The sequence below is a fragment of the Manacus vitellinus genome, unplaced genomic scaffold, assembly GCF_001715985.3.
Source record: "Manacus vitellinus isolate BGI_N305 unplaced genomic scaffold, ASM171598v3 scaffold_8_pilon, whole genome shotgun sequence".
Classification (NCBI taxonomy): domain Eukaryota; kingdom Metazoa; phylum Chordata; class Aves; order Passeriformes; family Pipridae; genus Manacus; species Manacus vitellinus.
Window position 1 is genome coordinate 19813708 of NW_021940864.1, and position 12402 is coordinate 19826109.

At 38.8% G+C, this 12402-nt stretch overlaps 1 protein-coding gene across 1 annotated transcript in view; it reads right to left on the reverse strand.

Moving 5' to 3' along the window:
- Positions 1-12402, reverse strand: part of LTBP1 (latent transforming growth factor beta binding protein 1) — a 190371-nt gene that overhangs the window by 87599 nt on the left and 90370 nt on the right. The window contains exon 7 of the mRNA XM_018085320.2: positions 2500-2602. Within this exon, the coding sequence (XP_017940809.2) occupies positions 2500-2602 (103 nt within the window). The remainder of the gene's footprint in view (positions 1-2499; positions 2603-12402) is intronic.

Below are 12402 nucleotides of genomic sequence, written 5' to 3' on the forward strand. Positions count from 1 at the left end.
TCTTGAGCAAGTGTGCTAGTCATTAAGCTTTTATAACAAAAAGACATTGCTCATCTCATTAGCATTTTTAAAAAAAGTATTCTTACTCAGTGTTTCGAAAAAAGGGTGCTGGACTTCCTTTCAGGAGAGGTTTTTAGGTTGAGTTCAGGCACTTTTCTGTACCTATCTAGGAAGGATCTGTGGATCAGGATTTCAGACCTGGTTTGCCCCAGTGTTTCCTTGATTGGTTGCTCTTAACACCATGCCAGACATTTTGGTATTAAAGATCTGCCTGACCAACATATTGACTGTGGATTCCAGGCTGAGACAACCAGTTTTTTACCTGAACAATGAAGAACTAACAAGTAGACTTCACTTCAAACCAGAAACCAAAAAATTTATATTAGTAGTTCCAAACAGTTTTTGGTTGAATCATCCCAGAAACTACAGGCCTGTCAGTCTCACTTCAGTGCCCAGTAAAATCATGAAAAATATTATTCTGGGAAATACTGAAAAACACCTGGAGGACAACGCAGTCATCAGTCACAGCCAGCACAGCTTCATGTGGGGGAAGTTCTGGGATCATCAAGTCAAACTCCTAGCCGTGAACAGGACAGCACCAAGAATCACACCATGTGCCTGAGAACATTGCCCAAACGCTTCCTGAACTCTGTCAGGCTTGATGCCGTGACCACTTCCCTGAGGAGCCTGTTCCAGAGCCCAACCACCCTCTGGTTGAAAAACCTTTTCCTAATATCCAACCTAAACCTCCCCTGACACAACTTCATGCCATTCCCTCAGGTTCTACAACTGGTCACCAGAGAGGAGAAATCAGTGCCTGCCCCTCCATTTCCTCTTGTGAAGGAGTTGTAGACTGCGATGAGGTTTCTGCTCATTCTCCTCTTCTCCAGGCTGAACGAGCCAACTGACCCCTCAGCTGCTCCTCTTATGGTGTTCCCTCAAGGCCCTTCAGTGTCTTCATAGCCCTTCTTTGGATGCTCTCTAATATTTTATATCCTTCTTGAATTGTGGTGCCCCAAACTGCACACAATATCCAAGGTGAGTCTGCCCCAGTGCAGAGTAGAGCAGGACAATCCCCTCCCTCGACCAGCTGGTGATGCTTTGCCTGATGCCCCCCCAGACACGGTTGGCCCTCTTGGCTGCCAGGGCACTGCTGACTCATATTCAACTTGCCGTAAACCAGGGCAGCCAGGTCCCTTTCCATGGCATTGCTTTCCAGCATCTCATTCCCTAGTCTGTCTGTACATTCAGGGATGTCCCATCCCAGGTGCAGAGTCTGGTACTTTTCTTTGTTAAACGTCATACAGTTGGCATGCATGGCCCTGTTAGAAACTGTATTTACATAATACAGGAATAAAAATTCAGGTACCTGAGTCCTATTAACTATGACCCCAAGGAGGCTCTCTCTCCGAAGCACATCAGAAAATAAACATACTCTAATGCATGAAAATTAAATGCTTCATAAACTACCAGATCAGACTGAGTCAGCATAAATTATGTCAGTCTCCTATGGAAGGAGGAGTCAGAGAAATAGAAGTAAAAGTAGGTTTTCTGCTGGAATTGTATTTATATCTACATTAAGACTTGCCAACAAAAACATGCTTCCAAAAAGATCTAACACTGAACATGTTTCCAACATTGCTATCTGTACAAATAACAGGGTCCTAGATGACCTAGATAAGAAAGATTGCAATCTCCTGCCCTATTTCTGGCCCACTAAATGCAGGTCCACTCCATCTGCAAAACCAAGATTACATTACCTTTACACATCTTTCATTTAATGATGAAAATATGACATGACACAGGAGTATAGTTATTCCTGTGCAACAATAATATAATTCACAGAAAGTTCAAGAGACTATCTTCACCTATCATGCAAAAAATTTGAAATTTCTTTTTCCTTATAATATGATGTCAAATCGTAGTAAAATGGTGAAAGAAGTCTTTGTCATTGTCTAATTGTTGGGGAAGATATTTCAAAAGCAGAGGAAAAAAAGTAACTGACAATTTAGAGCCTGGAAGATCCTGGCTCCAAACTTGAAAGTTCATCTGCAGTCCCAAGACGTCACTGCATTCTCTCCAAGCAGTAACTGGCGCCTCTATAATTTAAAATTTCTGTGCAAACTTAAAAAAAAAAAAAAAGTCCAGCTGGAAAAGGCAAGATGATTCAATGTGATTATTCTTCCTGCACTGAGAAAACACAACAGTCCACCACTGACTGAAAGGAGGAAGAAGGGGAGAAAAAACCCAACAATGTCAACTTTGCTGGCTGCACTGAGTGCCTGCATAATGTAACCCTGCTGGCATGCAGGGGAATTCCAGTTTCTACAACCTGTTCCTAATCAAATCATAGCACATTCTTTCTACTAGGTTCCTTTTGTTGTTTTTTTTTTTTTTTTTTTTTTTTTTCTTAAAAAAAAAAAAAAAAAAAGAAAATGCTACTTGAGGGGGGGAAAAGGCATAAGCTGATCCAGAGAATAACAAAAAAATAGCACTTACATGGTTTCTTGGGACATTTCTGGCATTTGTTAAAACCCCAGGAAGTACCCACGGTTCCACAGCAGTCTTCTTGCTTGGAGAGGCCAGGAAGTGCTTTGCCACACTGGAATAGTCAGGTAAAGAATACTCTGGTTAGTGATACTATAAAATGCTAACTTCTAGTACAATGTTTTTTCAGTTATCTTGGGTCAACCTCTTGCTGAGACACTGAAGATTCACTGAGCTTAAACGGTGCCTATGCATTGCAAAGACTCTCTACACAGGCATGACTCAATTAGGGGACATTATTATCTTCCCCTGTGTCAACTTGAAAAGAAAGAGAAAGAAACAGAAGGAAACAATATGCCATAAGAATGAGTGAGTATATTTCTAAGGTAGTAACTTACCACTGGTACCTATTCCCTACCTTCTTCCTCATCAAAACATCCCTGTCCACTTTTTCAGAAGCTATATAAATTGTCTCAAACACCTAATTACTCTCTTAGAGAAAGACAAAAAGTATGACTATGGTTTTTGTGTTATTTCCTACTAAATAGCCTCAATTTCCCATCAACTTCTGTTTAATGTTTACGATCAGTTACTGAAAACTGCCAAATTTAACGACAGATTCTGCTGCTCAGACACTGAAGATAACATATGTAAGATGACTAAAGTTGAAATTAGTGATGTCTGTGTTACTCCAAAGAACGCTCTCCCTTCCCATGCAAATATTCAAATTAATCATGCAATAATTTCTGAGGTCAATTGTCATTCCCCCATCAATAATTTCCTTATTCTGCTTTTTATTAAAAAGAATACTAATTTTCAGAAGCTTACAAGGTACTAATTATGTTCTTGACTTCTGCAATTTTCTTCCATTTCTCATGGTAAAGAAAGCTTAAATGTATTTCAGATGCAGATGTTAAAAAAACCAAAACATCTAAACTTGCCAATCAGGTATAAAATGTAATGCACAATGCACAGGAGAAGTTCACAACAGGTGCCCTTAGTAATACTTTCAAAGCAAATGCTGTTATAAATAAGCACTGCAGCAAACAATTCAAATGTGCCAAAGTGTGAATCCTCAGTACAGAGTGAATAGACTTTCCCTAATCCAACTCTGCTTTCTGACAGCATATAAACCTCTGACCCAAATGCTCACGGACACTTAGCTTTCGGCTCAAGATAGCTGGCTCATCCTATGCCACAGGCTGTGGTCTTGCAGTTGCTTTCACTTCAGCTAGTAACCTAGTCACTCCGCAGTTCGGATTATGCTGAATGCACAGGCACTGACAGCTTCCTCCAACTTTTCTTAAATTTTTCTAATGCGCTCTTGATCATATGGGCACACATGAGCCAATGATGTTTCTGAAGCAGAGTTACTCTCTGTAGCTTCATAGTGTGACTAGTAACAGGATAGCAAGCTACCCCACATCAGGGTTCTGACTCATCAGAGGGTCCCCTCTGCATGGGGAGGGCTAGCAAGGCATCATCGCAGCCATCTTCTCTATCTTTCTCACAGATACTACCCCCAGGCACCTCCTGAAATATCTCTGCAACAAAGCAGCCCCAGTACACTATTTAAACATCAAACTGCAATGTGCAGCCTGCAGCAGCTCAGCACTTACTGCACGTGAAACTTAGACATCTGTCAAGGGATGTGCAAGAAGCTGGAAACATCCTCCATCTTAATGACAGCCACACATGTCAAAGTTTTTGGCACTACGGCAACTTAGCACAGTTATGGTGTGCCTCTGTACACCACCCATATACAGGGTACCACCACTTGTGCTTTGAGTCTCGTTTTAGGGTGACACATGAACAGCAAAAACAAGAGTGGTCAAAAAGATTCAGAAAGACTGCTCAGTTATTGTGCAACTTTAGGAGTCTATTTTCAATTGCTGTCTGCAGAGGGTCTGGTGACAAATTTTCCGATGTTGCAGGGGGTGAGAAACAGTCCTCGCCTGGATGGTTTTTGGCTGTGTTAAAGCAGCAAAGTATCTAAGCAAGTCTCACCTTCCAGATACTGGCCCAGGCTTACATTATATGAACACATCTTCCAGCTGTCTTGCACTAGACTGACCATTCCTGATCAGTCAGAGTCTGCTGAGTTGTTTCCAGAAGCAACTCTCAGCCTGGTACTTCACAAAGACTATCAAGATGCACAAATGGGGAATTCTGCACAACTCCCTCTGCTTTAGCAGCTCAGCTGTTTTGAAAACTGGAACTAGCTCTTCCAAGTGCCCCTAGTTAGACGATATACAGATTGTGCTGCAGTTCCCAGAAGCTTAAAAATCCTTCAGCTGGAAAATACTCATAATGCTTCCTAAAAGTGGCTACACTAAAACTTCGAGAATTCATATTACATCCTTAAACAATGCTGGTTTTCTCAACCTGTGTCCCAGGTGAGCATGCTCCAAGAAGGACCATTTTACATTATAACCACAGCTATTCACTTTTACTTTATAATTACAGATGCTCAGCCCTTTTCCTAGAACTGAGACTGCTTTTTCAAAGCCACTTATTGAAGTCGTACACTGTGGCTGTTATCAAGAGCCAGCTAAAGCATGTTGCACTCAACTCTTCTTCCCCCAGTGTATCTTGCTTTTACAACTCTCCTCTTTCTGAAAAAAAGTAGAAGGAATCAAGGTTGGTGCTGCACCTCCCCTTAGGATCTCAGAAATGGAGTCTTTGGGCAGTGAGGCACATAAAACCCAGTGTTTCTCTTCAAGGTCAAAAGCCTCAAGGACATATTCCAGCAGTTCACAAGTGTCAAGGTAAGATTCCACTAACCTGAGAGCCAACATTGCATCATGAACTGGCCCTTTCCCCCCCCCCCCAGAATAGAAAAGGTGTCATTTAATAGTAATAAATTAAAAACATAAAAAGTAAAGAAGGATGGGAGAAAAATAAAGTAGTGGAGGAGGAGGAAGATGAACTGAAGCCTACTTATAGTTTAGGTGTGGTGCTACAGCATTTGCACTCTACCAAAAATCATGATCTCTGTGGTCATAACTTTTTCAAATTTCCATATAAAAACCATGAGCAAAAATAAGGATGCCAAAGTCTGAGTCATCTGGCAATTGTAGTTTGTAGTCCTGTCAGTAAAAACTGGCAATGATTAAAGCTGCTGCTCCCACTGCCTCTATGGTGAATTAAAGCTTGAAGAATCAATGATAATTTGGTTAACATCCAGATCATTGTAGAAACTGGCCAGTGAGAAAAAGCAACTGCCACATGGGACTCCCAGTGCTGTAAGATCTGTGTAATTTTGGAGCTATGTATCAGAAAACATGACTGCTCTGCAGAGTCCTAATCCAAGCAGAAACAAAGAGTTCTTCTACGCCTAGTAAACCCTGATTTTTCTGATACATCTAATAGTGCTTCAGATACTCTCAACGCTCAAGTCACTGCACAGTTTCCTAGCCCGCTGCATTTTCTTAAGGTACTCTCCCCCTTTCATAACCCTTAAGCATCTATGAACTGAAGCTCTGTTTCTACAGGTCTCAAAAACTTTTATAGGTAATTTCTATCCACTTAAAAAGTCTTACCCACTTCCTATTACCAAGAACTCATTGGTTTTTCAGTCAGTCTTTTCCAGTCTCTGAGTCACAAGTGACTTGAAACATCACTTTGGGGAATTCACAACTATTTTTTAGTTTATCTGACCATTCAACACAACTCCAACACACACACACAAAAGCCTAAAATAAGCAGGAAAGCTAAACAGGCATACAGCTTGACTGTCCATGAAGATAATGCCATTCCCTAAGCTTAGGTTTACACCTTTCTGTCAATCATCTTACATATACTTTAAACTAATCTAGTCTGTATTCCTGAGGGGTCCTGGAAAAGAGAACAGATTTTCATGAATGGTATCTCTGTCACAAGCTTACTCGATCAGAAGGCAAAGAAGTCATGAAGGTTTCATATAAAAGAGTCCAACTGTGCTGAAAGAGGCTCAGCAGTAGCAGCAGTATGATGCACACATGGTACTGCTATAAAACAAAGTTCTTTCTGGGTAAAGAGCTCACAGACACTGAAAGTATTGTTTCGAATCCACATATTTTTCCCCATGCGTGCCTGGGCTTCTATGCCAATATTTTATATAACTGAAGGAAGTACTGAATATTCCCACTGGAAGACTGAAATTCTGGCTGACCCTGTGCTGGTGCACGAAGGCCACCCCAAGCCACATCACCTCTTTATTACTCTGTCCAGATTACAGCCTCTGCCCCATCTCCACAGTCTTGGAGTGCTAACAGTTGTGCTAACCCTGCCACCAGGGTTTCATGTGTTTTCCAATGCCAAGGGAAAAGGAAGGATTATATCCTTGAAATCCCTCTGCTAAGGCAGTAGAGGAAATTTATTCTGTAAAATGCAGTAGGGAGCCCAGTCTGGCAATTAGTCTCAGGGCAACCACAGAGGATTTTGGCCAGGGGACCACAACATTTCCTGGGACTCAGACACCTGCGTGACCCATCCACAAATCCCTGTCACAAGCTGTTAGTTAAAATCACAATACAGGTATAAATAAAGGGGTGTCATATGATTAACTATGATTGAAATTGATAGGTGCTTTGCCTGAGTTAATAGCTAATGACTCCAGGATTCAGCTCAAAAGACTCTATTTCACATACCACAATAGGAGAAGTGAATGGACACACTGTTTAACTTTCTGTAAACTATTCAACAGGCACAGACCTCGGATTCTTGCTTCTTTTTTTTTTTCCCTATAGGCACGACAAACAGAGTAAGAAACCTCAAACTTAGTAAACTGCATTACTGAAACCATTAACGAACAAACTTAATTAGCTTACTGACCATCTGAATGACAGGTTGTTACAAATGAAGAGTATTATCCCATGAACCACTGGCTCACTAACAGGCATTGTCTCATAAGCAGAGGAGAGAAACTTAAATATTTCCAGACTTTCTAGAAGAACTGGTAAAGAATTTGTTTTGGCTTAAACAGAACATTCTTCATAGGCAACTAAAAATTATCCAGCTTCCTTCTATTTGAGTAATTAAAACAGTGTTTGGAGTTTTTGGTATCTGATACATCTTTAATCTTCTGATATTTCAGATTATTGATCTTGCAAAGAAACTATTGCAAATGAAGCATTAATCCTGGAAATGAATCCACACCAATTTCTGACAGTCTATTTGTTTAAGAACTTCAGAAGCCAAACCATGAGCTTCAAGGAATTCCAGACAGTTATTTTATTTTATGAGATGGTATTTTTGAGACTATTCTACAGAAAAAAGGTTTTAAAAGTGCTCTAAGAGAACAAGTACCAGTATGAAGTACGAAACCGTATAATTTTTCCTGCCTAAAGAATATAAATAGGAAAGTTCATTTCATACAGCTGTCACAAAATGAAAATACCTGAAATTTACCTCCATAGGAAATGTTTTGTTAAATCTCAAATTCAACAGGCATACTTATACAGTTGAATGAATAACTTCAAATGGCATATTACTACTGTAATCACCTCTGCAGTATATACACTATGATCATGTTGCATACAGCAGTATCAATATGTTAGGTTAGGCATTAAGAGCTATCAACACATTTTCGATTTCAAACTCAAAAACTTTGCTGCCTTTGTTTAATATTTCCCATTTGAAAAACTCATCAATTATCTAAGTCCAGTTCCTAAACACTTTATGTATATTCTCAAAGTTAAGTACCCGATCAGCATATGCCCTTGGCTGAATAAGGTTACGTAAACGCTTAATGATTTGCAGTCAGAATCTTTACCATGATACAAGCTGGTAATTTCTGACCTTTTCCAGCTGCCACCAGTCACTTGGCTTATTTTGTATTCTACCAAGTCTGACAGCAGACAGAAGTGTGTTGCTCAAACAAAACCAAATGTTTCCTGTAAAAGACATTACTGAAACACAGTATTAAATAAACCATTTCCATAGAAATTTATCCCACTTGAGATGCTGATTAACTAACATCTGTTGATCAGACATGCTAAGCAGCATTTGAAACACATTTGAACACATATGTGCACTGAAAAATGGACAGCCTTTGTAATTTTCAGTAAAGTCTTTCCTAGTGTTCACCATTAATGTTATTTAGCTTAATTAAAACAATCTATCAAGATGTGCTTCTATTGTCTGCTATAGGTGTCATATTGTGATTTGATTCCTAGCCATAGGAAAACACATGAATATACTTAGTTAACACTTCAAAGTGGTGGTCTTAAGGGGTGAGAAAAGCAGTGCTTAACCATCTCTATATGAAGTTTGATAGATAGTAGGCATCTGCATTCTTTTCTTGATTTAAATGCAAAGTCACCATATGCAAAATCAACAGGACTCAAGAATATCAATACAATCTTTACTAGATGCACCACTGACACTGTATAAGTTTTTTAGGAAATACGATATTCTGTGTCGTAAGGCATTTTTGTTAGAATTAAAATAAAAATCTGCAGAAAAAAAGAAGATAAACATAATCTCCCTTATTTACTTGCTTTTTAAATACGACCTAGAGAATCAGTGGTCTAAGATGACCAATGCCTTGGATTTCAGAAATAAAGGACTACATGGCTGTAAAACATCTTTCAGGACAAGTCTCCATGTTCAGTCTCCAGCTTTTGAAGGCACCATAACATATAGTGCTCTCCAGAAATTTATTGTTTTCCATCTTAAGTGGGATTTCAGTCCTACTGCTTCCACTGTGTTCATTTCCCAACTTCAAGTCTCTATGTTCTCTGCATTATTTTCTATATAACGAGATGCAAGTTTAGGTAAAGGTTTGTTTCCTATATCTTTATGACAACAGAAAGTTTGTGCCCTGCAGCTTAACTGTTAGTTTATGATATACCTTGCAAAAATATTTCTGGTACTAGGAAAGCCATACTTTTGTATGTGAGATATCATAGTAAGCTATCATGTGACATGGTAAGCTACCCTGGAGCAATCACCATTAACATATTCTAGAGGAGAAATAATTGCTAAGCATTTCACTAGAGAAAAGAGAGGCAGCCAAGAAAAGTGAACTGACTTAAGTACAAAAGAGAACCATCCAAAACACTATTTTTTCTTATATTATTTTTAAAAAATTCAAATATTAATACTACTTTTATAGTTCTCTTTCCACTTTACCTACCAGTGCTGAGAACACTTCAGAAAACAGTCACAATTAAGCAACACATACATACACGTGTATACGTATTTATGAAAACGTGTCTTTATTTATCTATTCTAATCAAACTAGAAAATTTCATTCCTCTAGCCCCTCCCTGTCCTCTAAGCTTGTAGACTGACATCTTTTCACACATCTTTTACTAGCCTCTTTTCACCATTGCTGCCTTTGGTTACAGTCACTTATGATACTACAGACAGCTAAGCGAATAGAAGGTCTAGAAGAATTTCTATGTCAGTAATTAAAAGTCATCGGAGGCCTGATAACATGACCAGATTCTTTAACTATCTGTACCATAATGTCCTCTGAGCTTCATTTCAATGTGGCTCCAGTTGCTCACTTTAACAGTATGCATTCAGTTGGAAATTCACTGCAGAAAACACACTGTGTTGGAATTTGAGTACAGCGACTATCCTACTGTTTTTGAATGAGATACATTAAGGGAATTTAACTAAGGTGGGGTGAGAAAGAATGTGCTGGGAGATGAAAAATATTCCACGGAAGGTTGTGAGAAAAACCTCAGAGCACTATAATCAAAGGACCTGTAATTGAAGAGCAGCTGAAATTTGAGGAAGAAGGAGAGAACGAGAGATGGAGAGAAACATAGAATGGCAGAAGTTACACATTCACACAAAACCACGAAAGAGATTCTGATACTTTTTTAATCTTGTGCTTTTAGCCCGGACCAGAGTCCTTACTAACTTGGTTGATTTGCTTACAAGAGGCCACACACATATCCTTCCATCAATCTGCTCTATACACAGTAAATTCATCTCTGATCCCAGGATATTTAATAAAACATTTCTGAAGCCAAGTACACAATCCACCCTGCAAAAAAATGTATAAAAACTGATGATTGTTGAACAAAGTATGGATATCAAAATTATCCAGCATCGACTCCAGAAAGGACTTGCAACACATTGTTCCTAACAGGGAAACCTCAATTTAGTATCTCATCTGAACAGATAAAGATAACCCTCAAATACAGCAAAGCAAATATGAAGGAAACAAAAAACCTAATTCTTTTAGAATAGATCTCTTTAAAAGTAAAAAAAAAAATAGGTGTTTATCCCAGTTCAAGGTATATTTAACATACAAATAAATAATATGCACTGCCTGAGTGCAGGAAAAACAACATTTCAGATTCAAATTTGAATAGTCAACAAGTCACTTAGGTCTATATGTATGGTAAGGTCTTAAATGAATGCTCTATAAAATGCCATCCTAGAACTCCAATTCTAAATTGATCCATTAAATTACATAACAAAAGGCATATCTGAAATCCTTATTATGCTCTTCTTCAAGACTGACATTGAAAGGATCGATGAAATCTGTAAAAAATGAGAACATGCACTATTCTAAAGTAGGAGGCACTACCCTTTCTTGAGAGCACTGCAAAGACACATTTTTCCAGGGGAATACTGAAAAAAAAATTATGAAAATTGGTGACTAAGCATTTAGTAGGATTGCAAGTCAGACATGAGGGCAATGGAAGCATATTTTCCCTTTTCTCCTCCTTTAAAAGGAGCAAGCTACTGTCTTCCAGAGAGTGATGAGTAAATTTTAGTTTTAAAACCATTGTAATGTGAGGGGCAGGCATAGGACACAAAGTTTTGGTATGTCATTCAAAATGCCTCGCTTATGCATGCCTCAGAAACAACACACAGGAAATGATCAAGCATGAGAGGTAGGAGATAAAAGACAGAGCACCTATTGCCAACTGTAAGACCAAGGAAGGAATTTTGGATTCCTCTATATATGAGTACAAATAGAACTACAAATAGATACTAAACAACTATTAATTATCATAATTATTTCCAGATTTTTATGATTGTGCATCATAATGCCATGTTAGATTGCTCATTCTTAGGAAACAGAGAGAAATGGTTGTTTGACACAGGCCCTGCTTCATTTTGTTGTGAAATCCATGAACTTTCTTTTGAACATGTGCTTCAACAGCTGTCAAAGAAAAAAAATCTAAGTTTTTACTATTCCTTAAACAGACAAGCACAAAGAGCTCATCAGCGTAAATTAATTGTAGATCCCAAATCAAGCGTTCAAGAATTAGTGAATACTAGCCTATAACATTCCATACTCAAACTTAACTCTGGTGTTTTAGAAACACTTTCGGTGCATTATGACATTTAAATTTGCTTCTTCCACAGCATTTTTCAGAATGAATTATTTGTCATTGCCCTCCTGAGATGGTCTAGCATGGTCTAGTGGGGGGCGTTGGGACTAGATGATCTTTAAGGTCCCTTCCAACCCCTTAACATGCTATGATTCCAGAAGGTAACTGCTATCACTACTTACCATCTGACGACTACACTACATTGCCATCACCCGGGTCTGACAGCATCCTGCTTCTACTCCTGTCTGTTCCCCATTACCGCTCCTTTCCCAAGTCTCTTTCTTGCCCATTTGTGAGTCAGGGAGTGAGGTCTTTTTTTTTTTTTTTTTTTTTTTTTTAAATTGGGGGCCAGGGTGTTGCATGCTGCTTAAGAGCCTTTAAAAAATTTCAGTGACAGTTCAAAGAAACAGCTAGAAGATACACTTGTAAAGGGCACTTTGCTGTAGTCCAGCATTTCAGGGAAGATGGGTGCCATCTCTCTGAGGGGAAGGCAGACCATGGTGAAATCTTTGGATAATTTTGCTGTCAACATCTTACAAATGTTTGTGGAATATACTGAAAATAGATATAATTTCAGATGTTTGAAAATTGGCTAACTTTGGGTACATATTACTGGAAGGACTGAAAG